General features: G+C 45.0%; 2 protein-coding genes across 2 annotated transcripts in view; both read left to right on the forward strand.

The window, feature by feature from the left end:
* Positions 1-1,746: 1,746 nt before the first annotated feature.
* Positions 1,747-21,776, forward strand: part of LOC147604739 (putative arabinosyltransferase ARAD1) — a 31,919-nt gene continuing 11,889 nt past the window's right edge. The window contains exons 1-4 of the mRNA XM_086794642.1: positions 1,747-1,957; positions 2,067-2,130; positions 3,036-3,262; positions 3,368-3,967. Of these exons, the coding sequence (XP_086650768.1) occupies positions 3,242-3,262; positions 3,368-3,967 (621 nt within the window). The 5' untranslated portion in view covers positions 1,747-1,957; positions 2,067-2,130; positions 3,036-3,241. The remainder of the gene's footprint in view (positions 1,958-2,066; positions 2,131-3,035; positions 3,263-3,367; positions 3,968-21,776) is intronic.
* LOC147604740 (uncharacterized) lies at positions 14,764-16,001 on the forward strand. The gene is made up of 2 exons (XM_086794643.1): positions 14,764-15,733; positions 15,846-16,001. The coding sequence occupies exons 1-2, from the start codon at positions 15,395-15,397 to the stop codon at positions 15,906-15,908; spliced, it is 402 nt and encodes a 133-aa protein (XP_086650769.1). The 5' UTR covers positions 14,764-15,394; the 3' UTR covers positions 15,909-16,001.

Consider the following 21,776-nt stretch of genomic DNA (forward strand, 5'->3'; position numbering starts at 1 on the left):
AAGTCACTCATTTGGCTCAATTACAAGACTTGCGTTAATCAATGTAACAAAAAAAACAAAAAATATTTTTTGACATTAGAAATCACCCATGCGTTAGTGTGTTATAAAAGGCTCATGTATCAACATTTTCATTATCTTTTGAGTTATATGGGTTTGGAAATTGAGATCCTATGCTTACATGGTTTGGGAAAAAAATAAATGAGGCATAAATGTAAGATGCTATGCATAGTCGAATTGACTCTTGGTACTTTTTATGCCCTAAATGTACGTGACAAGGCTACTATAGTAAGAAGGGTCTTTGTACAAATCATGTGGATAAACAAATAAGTTTTCCCATGTATAGTAAATAGTGTACCATTAATAATAAGTTCTTAGATAATGCCTAACCATAGAGGTTTAAATGAAAAAGTTATCCTCCAAAATTGCTTTACATGTAGATTTAATCACAAGTATTCCAAGATCGTGTTACATGTAGATTTAGCACAACTATTCCAAATAAAGAGCATAACTCCGCACATTCATTGCGGAACAAGAATAAGCACAATGCGTATGGCAATGTGTAGAATACTGATAATTATTTTCATATAATGATTGGCTATATGCATGAGCATGTATTCACTCCAATCTTTGTGTGCCAACTTGTAATATGTCTAGATTTGGGAAAACGAATGGAACCATTGCATTGAGATGTTTTTTAGGGGCCCATTAAGCTGGCCTTAGAAAATAGAGGAGTGGCTTTCAATGTGGTTGCACATTGTGCTAATTGAAAAAAAATGAGCACTCCAAAGCATGATGAAACACAAGTAAGCCTAAGGAAACACGATGCAAATCTTCATGGGTAAGGAAACGGAATGACTATGAATAGGTTACCTTTATAAACATAAACAATTACTTCAAAGAATATGTTGGGCCTCAGCAACTACTATATTATAACATACCCCCCAAAAAAGGTTCCACATCTACATGACTATCATTTGAATGTTTTATTTAACTTGGAAAAGGTGTAAATGACCTCGAATGTTGTGGAGCCCCACTCCAACCATCTTTTTGGTGTGAAACTGCCTTGGTGCCTTCCTTAGGCAGAGTGCTATTATAAAAATGGCCACACCACTTAGGAAGACACCCTTAGACAAGAAAAGAATATGGCTCGAACTTTAAGGAGCATTACACAGTTGTGATAAGACAAGAAAATATAAAGATGACTATTGCCCAATAGGCACTAGCCATTTCACACCTCCATGGTAAAAACCACATGTGTAAAGACGTCAATTTTTTCTTCAATTTATGGAAGTAATCCCCTCTTTACACATCCAAAATGGGAAATAACTCTTCCAAGTGTAGTTTTCAACAATGGAATTAGGTGATATAAAGCTGTGCATGCTTATTAAGGTGGTAAAATATAATTAGTTTGGGGAGAATACTTTGTAAGGTTGATACTTGTTGCTTTAACCTTCTGCACATGCAAATGCATACATACACATATGCACATAATGATACATGTGCACACATGCCCACACGCATACTTGCGTGTGTGGATGCACACAATACTGTGCACATGTGTGCACACATGCACGTGTGGATGCACACACATGCATAGTTGCAGGAGTGGATGCACACAAGATTTGCGCATGTGTGAACTCATGCACACATGCATAGTTGCAGGAGTGGATGCACATAATACCGTGCACATGTGTGCGTGCACGCACGAGTGCGTGTCGGAAAATGCACACAAGCACGGGTGCACACACACACACACACACACACACATTGTTGGTTGCTCACTTGCACGTAAAGTCATGCTACTTTTCACCTACAAGAGACCTTCAAAGTTTGTGCAATAATTCACGTTTAGACTAAGGTTGGGGGGCGGCTATGTCAATAATAATAGATCAATCACATTTCCGACTATTTTTGAGAAAAGAAAATGCAAAATCATGGAGAGGAGCCATAGCAGCAGGTAATACAATAAAACAGGTGTGATTTATTTATATACATTATCGTATCAGAGAAATCCATTCGGTTAAATCGATTCCCCTAATGCTATCTGGCAAGCTCCTGTGCCGCAGTGCAAGCAATAATTGGCTAAAAACCTGCCCATTTCAACACGGATTTTCTATCAAGCTCTGCCAGGTACCAGCTCTCACAAATTTGTTGATTTAACAATAAATAAATAAAATTCCCCTGTTTTTCAGGAGTTTTGTGCCATTTTGCCACCTATAACTGGTGTGTGTGTGTTTTATTTATTTATTTATTTTGGCCCTTCACAATTTTTTAAATAAAAATTGTTGTCATCCTTGCACCTGTTTTTCCAACATTTTTGTGCCCAATTTTTGCATCATGGCTACCTTTTTCTCAGTGGGATAATTTGCTGTGCTTAAGTATTATTATTATTATTGGACCACCTTGCTCACAATAGGGATATCAAATATTATGATTTGTTTATTTTTCATTTCTGTTAAGAAGAGTATTCTGGGTGTGAAGCAATTGATTTTGATGGGTTTTCTTTCTCCAGCATTTTACTGTTGGTTTGTGTCCCATGTCAAACAGGATGCTTTCCCTCCTGAAGTAGCGTGCCCCCCGCCCCGTGCTACCCTTTAGAAGTTATCATCATGGTGATATCTGATGCATCTTTGCCCATAGTCATGACCATTCATGTAGACTCAAGCTGTATTCTCACTCAATTGCTTTAAAGCTAAACATAATCCCACCTCACCGCTCCCGTCTGAAGCTCACATTCCATAGGACCATGTGTTTCATTCAAAGAATGGTTCCTATCCATGTGATATGCTGTGAGTATGTGCTTCGCCTCACACCATCCTTGTGACATTTCCATCTTTATGTGCTTCTATTATGCTTTGATGGGTACTTCGATCGATATTCTACCTGCTCTTTGGCATTGTGTCATGATTTAAAGCATCGGTCTCATGAAGTAAACAGTGCATTGCCCTCACAACATTTGAATGCATGTTTTTTCTATGTTTTTTCCCCCACAAAAATAATAGCAAATATTAATAGGTCATCGTGTATGAATGCAGGAGAAGAGGTCTACATGTGAATCAATCATTGCCATGTCAATCTAGTGTATGGTGTTGAACTTTGTATGGGAGATGGTACAAAATCTCAGAGTTCAATGTCACTTTATATAGGGGAAACTCCCACATATGAATGAATGACAACTAGGCCAGTATAGTTTGTGGTATTGCCACTCCATGCGAGAACGGTTGACGGCAACAATAACACCATGGGACCATACAGAGAGGATGTGAGCCCCTTTTTTCTTGAACATGGAGTTTTTTGAATCCACCCCAGCATGCATATCAGTACACTTTGGAGGAATTCATGTTTTTCTTGTTTTTGTGTTCTTCAGAGAAACACTTCATCTTTCATAGCTCCCGTCTTGCAATATGTCTCCGTCTCCAAAATGTCAGGAATTTTTACTGGAAAGGTGCTTCTATGGCTGGCTACTTTCCTCTGTCTGAGTGTCTTCCTTCTATTGTCAACAACATTGGACTTTAGATCAACATTCTCAACACGGATGGTCCGTCTCCGTGAAACGTTCCAGGGTCCCGTTGTTGGGGATTTGGGTATTTTGGACACACATGGATACCCGATGGAAAGCTTTCCAAAGTGTGAGGGTCCCTTGAAAGTTTACATGTACAACATCCCTCAGAAGTTCAACTTGGGAATGCTAAAGCAAGGTCCGCATCAAGAGATGCCTTGGATGAATGCAAAGGTTCCTCCATGGCCATCAAGGTCAGGATTGAAGAGACAACACAGTGTAGAGTATTGGATGATGCTTTCTCTATTAAGTCACAAGGGAGAACAAGGCCAAGCAAGAGCAGCAGTGAGAGTTGCAGACCCACACCAGGCTGATTTGTTTTTTATGCCCTTCTTCTCTTCGTTGAGTTTCAATATCCACGGTGTCAATATGCTTGATCCTGAGACCGAGAAGGACCGCCTTTTGCAGGTGCGTTGCATATCATTATAAAAAGAGTTTTTAAAAGCTTCTCGCAATCATTAACATAATAGAAGAAAGTTCAAGCTTGTTGGTCACCCGTGTGGTGCGTACTCATATACTCAAGATTATTCGTGGACTGTCAAAAGATTGTTTAGCAAGGGGGCCACAAGTGCAACACATCGGCACCACGAGGGTGGCTGAATGAGCTGTGCTGGCAATAGTGAGTGCCTCGATGGCAACCACAAGCCCAAGCCCAAGCGCAAGGGCCAGTGACACCAAACGGGTAGCCTGGAGGCCAAGCATAAGATATGCAAACCCCAAAAAGATATTGTTGTCATTTGGAGGCCTGCACTCTTCTCTTGTTTGGGTCCAAAACAGGTCCCGCTGCCTTTTCTGGAGAAGATTTTGGCCCTGATCACTACTTGAAGCATGCTTCTCGACCATCTTGGTTCGTATGAAAGACAAAAGACATGTGAAGAGCTTAACTTTCCAACTTTATTCTAAGGTTACATATTACTAGTGAAAACAGCCACACAGGTTTCTAGTGTCGCATGGCAGGGACCCTACCCTTCACTAATCCCAAATCAAGGGAAGGAGGCCCAAGTCTTAAACCCTACTGTGGAACCCCTTCTCTGGTCGAGCTCGCTTTGATAAGCATAGCAGCACCACCTTTTTCTTTACATGCATGAGCTGGGTATTTTCTTAGTTCTCTTTCTCTTGCGCTTCTATTAGCCCCATTCACTTCTAATCATCAGAACTCCCTTTCTTACTTTTAAGCTTCTGTAGCACACGAGCCATTCTTCTTTGAGTTCTCTCTTGCACATGCACTAGCTGTTAGCCCTTGAACACTATCCGTGGAAGCCACAGAAACCTACTGAAGCTCAAGTTCACGTTTGCAGCGTCCAGCTCTTCTTGGCAATGACGAACAGCTCATGTTCTATTCTAGAACATGCACACGCAATGGCCTCTACAGCGTGCGCTCCTCTCCTTTTTCCTCTGCCTCTCAGCGCTGTAGCCAAGTCAGGCTTTCTCTTTGCTAGTGTGGACTGAATGGTTGCCACCTAGTGATAAAATTCCCTTACTATTGTTCACAGCTGAGCCCCCTTTGCTTATGCTCCTTCACGGCACATTTCTGCCACACAGTTGGCCCTTCTCTTTTCCTACCTGGTTTAGGCGACTCTCCCTCACATTCCTTGCCACCACTAGCCTTCTCGAAGCGGCCTTTGTTCCTAGCATGGCTTTCACATGCACAAAGCTTTTTGATTGGCTTTAAAATAGCCGCGAGCATGGTGTCCACCACCTCTTCACATATTGTCCATGCCTTTGCTATTTACACGAAAACCCTTACTAAGGGATAGTTCACATGCAAGTGAACAAAGCCATCTTCCCTTAGCCATATAACATATATCCAAGAACCAACCATGACTAAAGCATCACTAGGAGCAAACCATATTTCACCTTGCAATCCTTGGATATCCTCATGGTAATCCTCTTCTCTATGCACATCTCCTTGTTCTATGTACATTTAACCAATCAATGATAGGCTAGCTATCCACACAACTGCTTCCAGCAACACTTATATACATTGCAAAAAACCTTGTTGGCATAGAAAATAAATCCCTGTATCTCAGCCCCCCTCTAGGCAATGAGGGGTAAAGCTCCTCGTTGTCACGGATTGCACCTCCCCTGGTTAACATGAGCAGTAATCTCCTTACAGACAGTTGGAATGATGTCCATATCCACCTGGGAGTTTTCCTATCATACTCACCATATGTAAAAAGAAAAAGCTTACCATTGCTGTAGACTTCAAGCATCAACGTTATCCTCAAAGGATGTCCTTCATCTTCATTGTCAAGAAAATTATCAACGTATGCACCATTCTGAATCGTAGACTGCATCACCAAAGCATTAGCCATAGACATTCTCAAGTTCAAATTTTGGATCTACCACTCTATCCTCCTCGAGCACTTGAGTATCCTCATGAACTTTTGTCAGAATGCACAACGGAAATGAAGACAACTGTTGTAGAGAGCAATACACAGATGAAAGAGAGAGAGAAGCTAGTGTAACTGTGCTATATACACCAATAAAATCCCGGAATACTGAATACAGGAGTGTGGGGGCAAGGGGCCATAAAATGGCCCGTGGCTGCTGGTCGGCCAGCTCAGAGACAGCTGACAACAGCCCACAACCAGGAAATATCCAGTCGGCCAGAAAAGAAGCAGTCGGGCAGCACCGGATCAGTTGGGCATCACAAATACAGTCGGCCAGCCATCTGGGGGCAGCCAACAGCCCATACAAAGCTCCAGAAAAATAGGGAAAAAATATGGAGAGTGAGGAAAAATGGGAAGACACCAAATACAGGCGGGCACCAAAAATGGAGAGTGAGGAAAAATGGGAAGACACCAAATACAGGCGGGCACACCCACAACAGAGGCCCTGACATAGTGTACAGACCGGAGATGACTGCTAACACCCCCTCTTAGTTCCTAGATGTGGAACCAACCCTAGTGAGCTGGAGTGCCGTCGGAGCATAGCCTGAGGTAGAGACTTCGTGAAGAGGTCCGTTGCATTGTCCTCCGTCGAACAATAAAGAAGCAAGATGTCACCAGCCAAGATTTTCTCACGAACAAAGTGATATTGTATCTCTATGTACTTGGTCCGGGCATGGAAGACCGGGTTCCGAGCAATAGCGATCCAACTTTGGTTATCGCACTGGATGACCGTGGGCTCCTTCTGTGGAAACCCCATCTCGCCAAGCAACCTCTGCAGCCACACAACCTCGCAAGCAGCACCACAAGCAGCCTGATACTCTGCCTCTGTCGACGACAAGGCAATAGTTGGCTGCCTCTTGTTGCTCCATGAAACTGCTCCTGAGCTGAGGGTAAAACTGTAGGCGGATGTAGATCTCCTCATGTTTGGATCTCCTCCCCAATCTGAGTCACTCCAACCTTAGAGTCGAACTTGTTCCTTCGTTTCACCTCCAGTGGTGTAGAAGAGTCCAAGATCCTTCGTACCCTGCAGATACCGCAAGATCCGCAATCTTGCATCCCAATGAGACTTCAACGGCGTCTGCATAAATGAGCTCAACAGCCCCACAGGAAAGCTCAAGTCCAATCTGGTGTTCAGCAACCAGATCAATGAACCAACCAACTTCTGGTACAGAGAGGCATCAATTGGCTCACAAGGATCATTCACTGTAAGTTTTGTGTTCGGGTCCATCGGTGACATGATAGGCTTGCAGTTCTCCATCCCAAAGGCCTCAAGCAACTCATGAACATACCGCTGCTGAGAGACAGAGAGCCCCCTCTGGGTGTGCCAGATCTCCAATCCCAAGAAGAAGTGGAGTAAGCCTAAATCGGTCATCTCAAACTCCTTTGACAAGGCAGCCTTCGTCACTGCAATGTGCTCCATATGACCGCCGGTGAGAATGAGGTCATCCACATAAAGGATGATCAACGTGACCATACCGCGTTACCGAAAGAGATATAGCTTGGGATCTGCAAAAACCGATCTCTGAAATCGAGTCCGTAAAAAGAAGGAATCAATCTTTTGATTCCAAGCCCTGGGAGCTTGCTTAAGACCATACAAGGCCTTCCGCAACCTGTAAACCATCCCCTTTGATCCTGGAATCTCAAAGCCTGGAGGCTACTCAACATACACCTCCCCTTGCAGGTCACCATTAAGGAACATAGATTTAACATCCATCTGAAATACGGGCCACCGCTAAGAAGAAGCAAGGGCCAGAACGGTCCGAATCGTGGTCATCCTCGTTGTCGGTGCAAACTTCAAAGGTATCCTCATAGTCGATGCCAGGCCGTTGAGCATAACCCTTAGCCACAAGTCTGGCTTTGTGTTTGTCCACCGACCCATCTGACGTATACTTGGTCTTAAAGATCCACTTGACACCAATGACAGACTGTTTCGACGGCCTCTTGGAACCAACTCCCAAGTGTTATTCTTCTGAATGGCATCCAGTTCCACTTGCATGGCTTTCCTCCAAGTATCCTCTGCAAGGGCTTCCTTGACGGAAGTGGGCTTTTTGTCCCGCATGATACGAGACATCAAAGCATAGTTTACCTGTAAAAGCTCCGTTGAATGACTTTTATCACGAACTCTATGCGATCTTTGAGGTTTGGCCTTTGTGGTCCATTCGGAGGGAAGCTCCATAACACTTGACTCCCGAAGGGTGTCTACCAACCACTTGGGTACTCGAATAGAACGCGGAGCCCCCTGTTTGTGGGGGTTCATCTCCGGCTGCGGGCTCAACCTCCTCAACTGACTGAGGCTGTCCAGCTGGAACAATCGACTGGGAATCATCATCAGAATCATATGGGTCTCCAAGAAGCGACAACTGATCAACAGTGGAAACCGGAACATGCTCGTCAAAAACCACATCCCTGCTGACGACAACCTCGTTTCTCTCTGGATCATACAACATGTATCCCTTGGAAAGAGAGTTTCACAAAGACAAGCTTTTGGGACTTTGAGTGGAGCTTCCCCCTCTGCTTCTTTGGAATGTGAACATATGCATCACTCCTAATCACACGGAAATGAGAGACATTTGGTTTCCTGCCAAAATACGCCTCAAAGGAAGTCATGTTCGGTACAGTCTTACAGAAGTCGTTGGAGAACGGTTGAGGATATGGACAACAATGGCCACAGCCTCTCCCCAAAGTGGACGAGGAAGATCACGATGCTCCAGCATCGTCCTCGCCATCTCCACCAAAGTCTTGTTCTTACGCTCAACTACTCCATTCTTTGACAGCGAACCTGTATTGGCCAGCTCCTGCTTAATGCCATGTTCCGCACAAAACGGCACGAAAGCATTGGAAGAAAATTCTCCTTCTTTGTCAGCCCTAAGAGTCTTTATCTGCAAGCCAGACTCACCATCACATGCCACTCCTTCCGAGCAAATAAACCCATGTGAATCTGCTCTACAATCATCAACAAGTAGCATAAAGTACAAAGAATCTCCCAAGGATGCTGTCTGCATAGGTCCACACAAGTCAGTGTGTACCAACTCCAAATGTTTTGAAGCGTGCTTGGAAGCCTCCTTTGGAAAAGATTCCATGTGTTGCTTACCACGAATGCAAGAACTACGACGTCCCTACCTGTTGCCAACATCTAGCAAGCCAACCACCATCTGGTCTTGGAAAGCTCGCCGTAGCGCATCCACATTCAAGTGGCCAAACCGAAAGTGCCACAAATCACCAATCTGAGAACCTGTCAAAGAGGAGAGTGTAACTTGGTTGAACACAATGCTAATCAATACACTAAATACACTAATATTTGATGGACACATGCTAAATACAAGAAGTAATTTGCTGAATTGACAAGAGACACACAATGAGTCGGAACGGCCGGCCCCTCCCTCAAATAAAGTATATTTATCTTGGGAGAACCAAGTACATAATGTCATGGGCATTTATGACCATATTTCCATACCAATGCATATGAATACAGCATTGCAAACAAGTGGTTGTCAATGTAGACTTGCAACTCACACTACCCTCTCAAGTGCTTATGTTCCCTACCATCTGCACTCTATTGTTCCTCCAAAACATGGTAGCAAAAATCTGCAAGAGAGCACGTAGAACAAGAGAACACTACACAAGGTATGTGATCTTGTAATTCTGGTTCCTCCCTCCTGCTACTTGCTTCCATATTTAAGCATAAAAGCTTACCAATTGCAAGTAGAGTCGATGATAGCGGAAGTCTTCGCGATGGAAGTTCTTGGAAAGAGGATGAAGGGAACCCTGGGAAAGCTTCCCCTATGGTTTAACTTGAGAAAGGAGGGTTGAAATTAGGATTTTCAGCAGAAAGACCAGAAATTACAGCAATAAAGAGAGATGTTTTGCTGAATTTCAGTCATTGAGAGTGTGTAGGAGAGTGATTAGCACCTAGAAACACTCTTGGAAGCTTTGGAAACACCTTAGCAAGCTTGGATATGGAGTTGGAAAGGAGAAAGTGCAGAAAATGCAGCCCAATAGCCCTCATGAAGGAGGCGCCTATCTCTAGAGAAATGAGGAGTGAGGTGGTGAGTTGTCCAATGTAGGTGGGAGGCAGGTGCTTTGTGGAGCAAGCTAGAGTGGACACATGGCTGGTTACTCCCTTTGTACAAAGGGGATAAGGTTTGGGCGGTGGACATTGGATCCACCTCGGGACATCAGTGTGTGTGAACACCGGGCTGGTTATAATTTATAAGTGAGTTTTGGTCGCCCAAAACTTAATGAAGTGTGTACACACTCACTTATAAATTAGTGCGAACTCCTAAGGCTAGGTTTATGACCAATACTTACCACCTGTCACATGCTACATAACCATGTCAGCAGACAGTTTCACACGCACGGTTCGCGAGCAGGCGTCCCCTTACCCAGAACTACACATTGGTCAAGCAAGCATGAAAACAGCATGCAATTTCAATTGCAAGCAAGCACATAAAGATGCTATGCAATGCAGCATTGGTATGGACAATCCCCGTTCATGAGACTATACCAAAATAGACGTGCTCCAGGCAAGTACACAAGGTACCAGACCCAATGAAACACCAATCCACCAGGCATTTCCGGGCATGTACACAGAGGCAAAGTCCCAACGGAAAGCCAAGTCCACAATATCACATGAGTGGCATTAATCCGCGGCATATACAACTGCCATTGACACCAATCCAATTTACATACATAATGAGAAAGCACGGGTGGACCAATTGGGTGACCAAATGGTGACAGAGAGTGCGGAGAGTTTGTATATACCATTCTCCATGCTGCCTTCCCAAACAACCTATCCAGTCTCGCGGTCCTGTAGAGCAACATAATGCTCCTCAAACTCCACTCGGAAGCTAGTCTTGCACACCTCATGCACTGACAACAGATGAAAGCCAAGTGTGGGGACGTAAACAACACGAGAGGAATGCTTTCCCCCTCTGCCATCGGGAATGATTTCCATCCGGCCCTCACTGTGAATCGGTATGGTGGAATTGTCGCCAATGAAAATGTGACCTGACTGCCGTTTGAGATCCTGAAAAAAGTCACGGACCCTCTCCCCTTTGGGGGAGACTTAGAAAATGCGACCAACAAGATGCTCAGCTACAGGTGCAGGGGAGAGTTATGTTGCTGCCTGCCTGAGCAAGGGTGGGTGGGGAAACGGAACACGGGGGTGTAGGCGGGCGAAATGCAAGCAGAGAGAGAGAGAGAGAAGCGAAGAGAAAGGGGGCGAAGAGAGAGAAGCGAAGCGGGGGAAAGGGAGCGCAGAGGTGCAGGCGGGCGAAATGCACGCAGAGAGAGAGAGAGTGGCCATGATCTGCCACGTCCATGGCAGGAGAAAGCCTCTTGGTCCAAGTTCAAACCACAATAATCAATAATAACCCAAGAGTTACTTATATAGTGCTTATTGCTGCTATAAATAACAGTCCAATCATAAATAGCCAATAACCTTGGATTTATTAAATATGAACCTTGGCCACCCGAATCAACCTGCTTTCCCTAATGCCAGGGCTCCCCTAACCTTGCTGAGTCGTGTGCCCAAAAGCACCACTATCAAGAATCCATTCTCGAGTATCCTTGGCGGTGAAGCTAACTGCCTCCTCGCTCGAAGAAGATGAAGCATCGGTGTCCAACATCTCCAAGTGCACAAAGGATGGAGTCTTTGCAACTGAAGTTGAAGAATCAGCCATAGTCACAAGGGATGGGGGACGGTAACGGGGGACGGGGACGGGGACGGGACCAGGACGGGGGACGGCCATATTTAGGGAACGAGGACGGGGGTAGGAACGGCACTTAAAAATTACTTTGTCAGTACCACCCACTCGTTTATACGGGCAAAGCTTGCATGTCCATGGCTGTGCACCACCTCCACGAGGGATGGGGTGTGATTGACCTCATCCCACCATGTCCATTCCGTTGTCCTGCTACGGGTAGTTGGAACTTGAAGAGCCACTGCCACGAGGAGGATGCCATGGATGATGGATGCCTCCTTGTCACTTGATAGCTTGAGAGAGAGAGAGAGAGTGAGTGAGGCTTGAGCCTTGAAAGTTGAGGGAGAACTTGAGAAGTTGAGTGTGAGGGTGGGTGTGTGTGTGTGTGTGTGTGTGTGTGTGTGAAGCTTGAGAGTGTGTCTTGAGAGGCTACAGCTTGCTTGTGTGAGAGCTTGAAACTTGAGACCTTGGGCCTTGAGGCTTGCCGCTTGAGGGAGAGAGAGTGTGTGTGTGTGTGAAGCTAAAGCTTGAAGTGTGAGAGGGAGTGTGTGTGTGTGTGTCTTCTTATAGGGAGGGAGGCAAGAGAGAGGCCAAGGCCCAAAGCCTCAAAGGCTCAAGGCCTATGGGCCAAGGCTAAAGGCCCATGAAAAGCCCCTCCCAAACGGTAAAAAAAAAAGGTCAAAAATGTGACCATTGCCCAAACAGTAACTTGCGGCATTCCCATGTAGCAGTCCCCCACAACCGTCCCCTCTTGGATCCGTCCCCAGAACGCCGTCCCTTGTGAGGGACGCCTAGATAGGGACGTCCAAATGGGGAGGTCCCACAGTGTTCCCGGGACAGCGTCCCCCCGTTCCAAGGGTCCGTCCCCTCCGTCAGTTGTGACTACGATTGAATCTCTACCGCCGCGAGGATCCATTGGTATATGACCGTTTGAAGACCAAGAAAGCTGAATCTTATATGGATCATGCAATGGCAATGATTGCTGAAGAGTTGCACATGCAACCGAGGGATGCAGCACGTGCATACTTGGCTCGTACCGAGGATGCCTATGCAGAAAAGGCAACCATCCCACATGTCTTGGAATCCCTAGAGGTGCCCAAACAAGAACTTATGTCTAAGAGGATGAATCCCCATGCTATGGGAGAGGAACAATCAATGACTTCACGCCATGTAGGAATACCTTATGTAGCTCGTGAAGAATACAATGTTTATGGTAGTGGTCAAAATGTATGTCAAATGCCATTGCCGGCTAAAAATGTGCATGCACAACACATGCAACATGGGCTGAAATTTTCTGTTGGTACAGGTATTCCGCATCTCTCTCATGCCACTCATGCCTTCGAGTGTGCTCGTGAGGGAGAAGCTATGGCTGAAAATGTACCAATGCATGTTAAGGGCCAGCCATGCCTCATGCTTACAGCTGAGAAAGGAGGGCTGAAATTAGGGTTTTCAGCAAAAAGACCAAAAATTACAGCAATAAAGAGAGCTGTTTTGTTGAATTTCAGTCATTGGGAGTGTATAGGAGAGTGATTAACATCTAGAAACACTCTTGGAAGCTTGAGAAACACCTTAGCAAGCTTGGAAAATGGAGTTGGGAAGGAGAAAGTGCAGAAAATGCAGCCCAACAACCCTCATGAAGGAGGCGCCTATCTCTAGAGAGAGGAGGAGTGAGGTGGTGAGTTGTCCATTGTAGGTGGGAGCATAGTTGCATAGAGACGCGTTTCGTACAGGTTCTAAACGTTTCGAAATCGAAATGTTTCGAACCTGTACGAAACGCGTTTTTTTTCATCATGCATATTTTAAAAACCTACGCATCGAATTGTTTCGTACGGCACACTTTCGTTCGCGTTTCCTAGTGGTGGCCGCCTGTACATTTTCACCGATTTGTGTGCCAGCCTGCCATCGCTCGTGTCAGCCCGCCTGTTCCTTGGTGTCCTTGGGCCTTGTGGAGGTCTTCCAAAGGGGTAATGTCATGTTTTGCTTTATGTTGGTTTTCTCTGCACAACTCACAAAGCAGCACACTTTTTTCTCTTCCATCAATATTTATGGCATATCTTCCACGGTCCACCCTTGCTCTATTGAGGCCTAACTTCTAAGGCTATCTACCTTCTCTTCCCCTTGCTCTATTGTTGGCCAAGATGACAGTTAAAATCATGAATCATATAATGAGATTAGTTTATGTTCTGTGTCGCACTTGCAGGGCCAACAATCTGCATTTATCCCCGCCTTGTAGGATGCCTCGAATAGGCGATTCTCTTTGGAACAATGTCACCTTCGAGTCTAGATATGGTGGCTTGGGCTCCGGAAAGTGGAAATGCAACTTTTGTGCTGATAAGCACCATGGCAGTGTCACCAGGCTGAAGGCACATTGTCACAAACAAAGGGTTTTGGCATCGGGCCATGTAAGCATGTGCCACAAGAAATCTATGATAGCCTAAAGGCTTGGAAGGCCATGCAGCTAGGTATCCCCCTTCAGGATATCCCCAATCTGGGAGAGCCTGAAGCACGTCAAAGTGTCTCCAAGAGGACTCGCAATATCAGAGAGGAAGATACCAGTGGTGAGGTTGCAGGTGGTGTTGTAGGTGGTTCTAGCTCGGCACCTCGAGCCAAAAGAACTAGTCTTCCAGTGTTTAAGAAAGGACATGTGCAGGCAGGGATGCAAAAGGCTGCCATGAAAGAGGCAACGAGGGAGTTGATGAAGTTGTTTATTCAATGTGGATTATCCTTCCACATTGTCAGGACTCCTCGATGGAAGAAGGCAATGAGAGCTATCTCCCGCATTGGGTGTGAGTGGGATGGCCCCTCCTACGAGACATTGCGCACTACTGAGCTCCGCAAGGAGCAACTGGCTGTGGAGATGGAGATGGAGCCTCTCAAGGCCACTTGGGCAAAGCATGGTTGTACTTTGCTTTGTGATGGATGGACAGATGTGCGGAAGAGAAATGTGTACAACATTCTTGTGTCCTCTTGCAAAGGCACAATGTTCATTCGTGCCATAGATGCATCGGTGCCAGGGATAGTGGTTACAGGGGAGTTCATTATGTCCCACATGCGCGCCAGGCAATCAATGAAATTGGGCCTGATAATATTGTGCAGGTGATCACGGACAATGGGTCCAATTGTGTATCCATGGGTAGGATGTTAGAGGAGGAGTTCCCCAAGATTGTGTGGACACCTTGTGCAGCACACAGCCTTGACTTGATGATTGAGGACGTGGGGAAGCTTGATTGGGTGAGCCATGTATTTTCAGCTGCATCTACCATGGTGAACTTTGTCACAAAGAGGCCAAAGGTTTTGAGCATGTACAGGGCCAATAGTGATCTTGAGCTTCTAAAGCCCTCCAAAACTCGGTTTGCATATATGTTTATTGTGGTGGAGAGACTAGTGAGAGTGCGACATGGCTTATTATGCACTATTGTGTGTCGTGAATGGACAGCATGGGAGGACAAGGATGAGCCCAAGTCTATAGCATTCTCTCGCATGGTCATGAGAGATACTTGGTGGCAGGATGCAGAGGGACTTGTGAAGGCACTTCAGCCCATGTATAGCGTCCTTCGGCTCACAGACATGGAGGGGAGTACCATTGGGCTACTTTATGAGTTCATGGATAGAATTGGTGAAGCTCTCAATGATTTCACTACCTTGTCGCGTGACAGGTGCTCACCCTTGGGCTTTAACTTTAGTCTTTGAGTCTTTCTCTTGAGTCTTCTTATAAGTTATTTTATAAATCTTGATCTCTTATGTATGTCACATGTAGAGTTCAAGATATTAAGGAGATCTGGAATCGGCGTTGGGATTGGTTTCATAGGCCAATCCATACTGTTGCTCACATTTTGCATCCCCTTTGGAGGAATGAGGAGCAATACCTCAATGAGGAGCTAGAGTCAGGATGGACCGAGTACATTACCAAGTTGGTGGGAGTGGGAGGTGATATACAACTTATGAGAAAGCTTGAGGATGAGCTTCTCATTTACCGCAACGGTAGCCATATGTTTGGGCGAGCTACTGCATTGCTCAGGGAGACACAGTTGGAGCCAGTGTCTTGGTGGGAGAAATACGGTATTGGGACACCCAACTTGGTAAGGTTCTTGATTCTTGAATCTTGTATCTTTGTCTCCTATTCTTTCAAAATGTACATTCAAATGCTACTCTCTTTTTGACTAACTTAACATTCTTTTTTGTACAATGTAGAGACGGATTGCATTGAGAGTTCTCTCCCAGGATTGCAGTTTAGGGCCTTGTGAGAGGAACTAGAGTACATGGGCTCTTTTTCACACGAAAAAGAGAAATAGACTCTCCACAGCACAATTGGAGAAGCTTGTCTTTTGTCATTGCAATCTCCGATTGCTAGAACAAAAGGGTCATCCCATTGAGCCTCGCCAAGTGAATCTAGATAAGATTGATATCATGAAGTGCAAGGAGATTCCCGACATTCCTCAAGAAGAGAGAGATGACATCTATTCTATGCTCTATGAGGAGATCATGGCTCCGGCTTGCACTACACGATCTTCTCGAGAGGCTAGTACTAGTGGTGCACTTGCACCTCTAGAGGATGAGGCGTAGTGACCTTGAGAGTGAGGCTGCAGAGGTAGAAGTTGCAGATGAGGATGAGAATGAGGATGCAGCTAGTAGCTAGCAGCTGCCAGCATCATTTTATTTGGACATGTTATTTAGTTTGAACTTTGGACATGTTATTTATTTTGATCTTGGATTTTAAGTCATGACTCATCACCCACGTGGTGATCCTTTTGATTTCTGTTTAGTCATCAGTGATCACTCACGTGATTTGTGATATCATCATATCTTACATGTATTTTGTTTTTATATTCAATGTGGTCTCTCATAAGTTATGTCAACAGTTTTTTCTTTTGTATATTTCAAGTTAAAAATATACATGCTTTTTCTATTTTGTATGAAACCTTTTTGTACCCGTTTCTTACCTTTTATGAAATGTTTCAAAACGTATGAAACCCGTTTCATACCTGCCGTTTCAGAAACGCCTGGCAACACTGGGTGGGAGGCAAGTGCCATGTGGAGCAAGCTAGAGTGGACACATGGCTAGTTACTCCCTTTGTACAAAGGGGATAAGGTCTGGGCGGTGGACATTGGGTTATGTCCATCTCGGGACATCATTGTGTGTGAACATCGGGCTGGTCATATTTTATAAGTGAGTTTTGGTCGCCCAAAACTTAATGAAGTGTGTACACACTCACTTATAAATTAGTGCTAACTCCTAAGGCGAGGTTTATGACCAATACTTACCACCTGTCACATGCCACATTACCATGTCAGCAGACAGTTTCACACGCACGGTTCGCGGGCGGTCCCCTTACCCAGAACTACACATTGGTCAAGCAAGCATGAAAACAACATGCAATTTCAATTGCAAGCAAGCACATAAAGGTGCTATGAAATGCAGCATTGGTATGGACAATCCCGGTTCATGAGACTATACCGAAATAGACGTGCTCCAGGCAAGTACACGAAGTACCAGACCCAATGGAACACTAATCCACCAGGCATTTCCGGGCATGTACACACAGGGACAAGTCCCAAAACGGAAAGCCAAGTCCACAGTATCACATGAGTGGCATCAATCCCCAGCATATACAACTGCCATGGACACCAGTCCAACCTAATGAGAAAGCACGGGTGGACCAATTGGGTGGCCAAATGGTGGCATACACAGCTCCATAAAAATAGGAAAAAAATATGGAGAGTGAGGAAAAATGGGAAGACACCAAATACGGGTGGGCACACCCACAGCAGAGGCCCTGGAACCACCTCTTATTAAGGGTCAGAAGATAACGCCTTAGTGCCTATAAATACATTGTACATAGTGTGAGTATTATCATTCATAATACAATCATTGTGTTCATGTGCAATCTCTCTCAAGTCTCTCTCTCTCTCTCTCTCTCTCTCTAGCCACCCCCCCCTCCCTCGCCAGCCAACCATCACCATTTTCTTCTGGACCCAGGAGGTGGAGGACACCAATATAGTGGATCTTGTGGACCCTCTCCGAGCTGCTCCGGACCTACCTCGTCCGAGAGGAGTTACCTCGGACCGAGCCTCTGCACTCCAACGTGCCCGACGTCCCCGGCCCCCCTGGCCGTCGGCCACGATCACCTCATCAGCTCCAGATCCAGGACATGCTCCATTGCCATCGAGCTACCTTTCCACGTGACATAGCTGAGGGAGACCTCTCGACCATACTCATTAGCCCCATGCTTGATATTTTGGAGAGTGGTATACCATCTACTCGGAGCTGATGCTGCTCTCATGTTTCGATGTTCTTAGTATTCCATGATGAGTTTCCATGGACAGTTTTTTATCACCCCAGTGAGATAGCTATGTTTATGTTTTCTTTCTGTTTTATTTTCCATTCCATGATGAGGTATGCCATGGACATTATTGTATCACTTTGGTCTCATAGGCCCATTGGGTCTTTAGTAGACGCTTAATATATCTTTCTTTCTTTCTTTCTCCCACTGGTTCTTTTGAAGACGTTTAATATAACTTTCTTTCTTTCTTTCTCTCTCTTCCATATCCATGTCTATGCTTCCACACACCATGGCTTGATCTCTCCTTCCACTCTCACTCACTCCCTCCCTCTTGGACTTGGCCATGTTTCCAACATGGTATCAGAGCTAGGGTTCTCCTTTCATCACCAACGCTATGAACACCTTCTTCCCCCTTGCGTTTTTTTTCTACAGCCCACCATCTCTGCGTTTTTCTTCTCATGCACAAATCTGTGTTTTCTAATAAGTTGTTCGCCTTCACAAGATCTGCAGGTCTGTAACGTCACACATTGCATGCGTTTTTAGCTCTCATAGCCAGTCCTGCAGATCGATGAGCAGACAGCTACAAGCACAACACGAGGGTGCCAGCTCACACAGCTCACCCATGATACGAATTCACATAGTCACCACCTCTAGGGCGTTAAACCTGCTGCTGCCCACCTTGCAGTCCACCATATAGCCAACTTTTTTTTTCTTAGGGTGTAGCCAGCCTGTCATATAGCAACCGGCTCTACTAGCTCGTTGCCGCCTGAAGATGATGTGTATTTGTATGTATCCCGGGATCTCAATGAGTCCATCCTCCGAGAGGCTCAAGAAGTGATGTCTGTAGAACTTACACTTCTTACTAATCTGGGACGGTCGTTTTTAACCAGCTCTAAAACACGCATATATGCTGTGTTTTTCCCTATTAACAACACCTAACAGTATGGCAGTCCATGATACATGTGGACACCTCATATGTGTGAACTTGTAGGCACCAAGGGTGCCCACACTGAGCGGACCATCTCTCGGTGTCACACCCCCCGCTACAGTGGGTCAACCATAGAGGAACCATCTAGAAGTGGAGGCACACCACCAACAGATACATGAGAGGTGTACACACCGGCATTATTAGCATTGAAGGCACTGCAGCAACACTCCAACAGGCATCTCTAGAGATAGGAGATTCTACCAAAGGCCCCCATCCCGAGGGCATCTACCAAAGATAGGAGATGCCATCGACTCCACCACGTCTTGAAGGAATACTATATGGTCCCTTGACTCATCCTAAAGGACATCCTTCAGCCTTCATGCTTCATCCTTCATCCTTCATCCTGTTGGCCCAGGTGGATTGCTGTAGACAGACAGTTAGGGTTGGCACAGTACATAGTCACACAGAGTGAAGCAAGTACAGAGCACACAGAAGATGGTGATAGATGTAAGGTTTGAGATTCGTAATACAAATATGTGAATGGTGTCCTTTCACACCATATCTCCAAGGGGAAAAACCCAAAGGGAAAAAGTGCCCTTGGTTAGCTCATGTTCACATGCGACATTCCTCATATTATATATGCCAATAAATTCCCATTGGAGTGGTAATGTGAACTTGTACAAGGTCGGTAGGCAGATCACGCTCTGCAGGAGAGTAAGCCCAAAGCTTTGCGGAAAGCTTCAAACTTCTGTTGAGGCAATGCCTTCGTGAATATACATGCAACATTGTCCTGTGTAGAGTAGTAAGATAATGTGATGTCCCCTGCACGTATCCTCTCCTTGACATAGTGATAATGAATCTCAATGTTTAGTATGTGCATGAAACACTGGGTTTGCCACAGCTATAGCACTCTGAGTGTCAGTGAGTATGGTAGTGGGTGTTTGTTGACACTCACGAAGATCAGCCATCAATCTCCTTAGCCATACACAATCTATTGTGGCTGTAAAGGCTGCCCTGTTCTTAGCCTCACAGGTAGATGTGGCAACAATGGGTTGCTTTTTTCTCAACCATGATATGCATGAATGTCCCAAAAAGAAAGAATTCCCACTGGTGGATTGCCGTGTATCATAGTCACCAGCCCAGTCTGAATCACTGTAAGCATATAACTACAAGTTGCCTCCCCTGGGATATACCAAAGTAAGATCCAGGGTGCCTTGAAGATCGTGTAAGATCCGCTTGACTGCTTGCCAATGCTTTGTACCTAGGCTGTGCATAAACTTGCATAAATTTACTACACTAGGAAACCCCAAAGTGAATATTGGGGCATGTGTTGCATAAGTATACGAGGCAGCTCACAGCTTGGTTTGTAAACACTCGTATCAAACGGCTCTTCAACATCATACATGTTCAATTTGAGCTTTGGTTCCATTGGAGTAGAGACGGGCTTACAATCTTGAAACCCAAACTTGTATAATAGCTTTTGAATGTACTTTGATTACTATACATAAATCCCAACATCTCTTTGCACAAATTGTATGTCCAAATAATAATGCAACAATCCCAAATCTGTCATCTCAAATGAGGTTTGCAATTCAGCTTTGAAGGCTGAAATTTTCTCCTTATCATTCCCAATTAGCAACATGTCATCCACATATAGAATGAGCATAATCAAAGTGCCATGATCCTCTTTCACATAGAGGGTTCGTGAAAGCCCTAGCTGGTCAAATAAGTATGTATTTTCTCATACCAAGCTCGGAGAGCTTGTTTGAGACCATAAAGTGCTTTTCAAAGCTTGCATACTTTGCCATGCATCTCAAAAACAATGGGCTGATTTACATAAACTTCTTCTTGCAATTCCCCATTGAGAAAAGCTGATATAATGTCCAACTGATGCACTTTCCATCTATTCGAAGAGCAAACTTGGAGGTGAAAGGTGATCGGGTAATTGGAAGGTGATCGCTTCGCTCAGGCTTCCTTCGGGGAAGCCCTTCGCTCCGCTTGCCGGTGATGATGGGCATCCAATGCAACAACACATCTAATTGTGGCCATACAAGGTGTGAAAGTCTCATCATAATAAATGCCCTTTTTCTGGGCATAACCTTTGGCCACATGCTTGGCCTTGTACTTGTCAATGGTACCGTTAGACTTTCTTTTCAACTTGTACACCCACTTTGTGCCAATTGACTTCTTGCTAGTAGGCACGTCTATCAAATCCCATGTGTTGTTTTTGTGGATAGAATCCATCTCATTTTGCATGGTTTTCACCCAATGCTCATCCTCATGAGCCTCTTCAAATGAATCTGGCTCATCCGCATCACAAAGTGCACTCATGCAACCAACATTTGCATGTTCTCTTGCATTACGTGAACCAACCCATGTCCTGCTCCCAAGTGGAGGTGAAAGCTTGCTTTCCTATAAGGTACGGAGCAGCCAATGAGGCATAACTCTAGCCTCTTCCATCGCTGTCCGCTCTTCCTCCACTTCTGTTGGACATGTCATCTCCAGAATTTAATCTCCTTTTTATCCCATTTTATTCTCTCTTTTATGCAGTTATTGACCTGATGTGATTGGGTATTTTATCCTACATATTCTCTCTTTTATGCAGTTATTGACCTGATGTGATTGGGTATTTTATCCTACATATTTTAGGCTATGTTATGCATTTTTATGAGTCGTGGACTTTTGTCCTCTAGCCCTACATGGCGACCTGGTCTTTTGTGATGTATATAAGAACGGGGCATGCTTGCCATAGAATTCATTCATCGTTTGCTCAAGTGTTGTATCACTCTTGGCTGATTATTTTGTCTTTCTTATTCTATATTGCTTCCGCTTTCTCTTCAACTATTCTCACATGGTATCAGAGATTCTGTGTTGCTGCTAATCGAGAGGAAGACTTTTCAACTTGCGTTTTTT

The sequence above is a fragment of the Cibotium barometz genome, chromosome 61, assembly GCF_041138505.1.
Source record: "Cibotium barometz isolate CiBa-2024 chromosome 61, ASM4113850v1, whole genome shotgun sequence".
NCBI classification, from domain to species: Eukaryota; Viridiplantae; Streptophyta; class Polypodiopsida; order Cyatheales; family Cibotiaceae; genus Cibotium; species Cibotium barometz.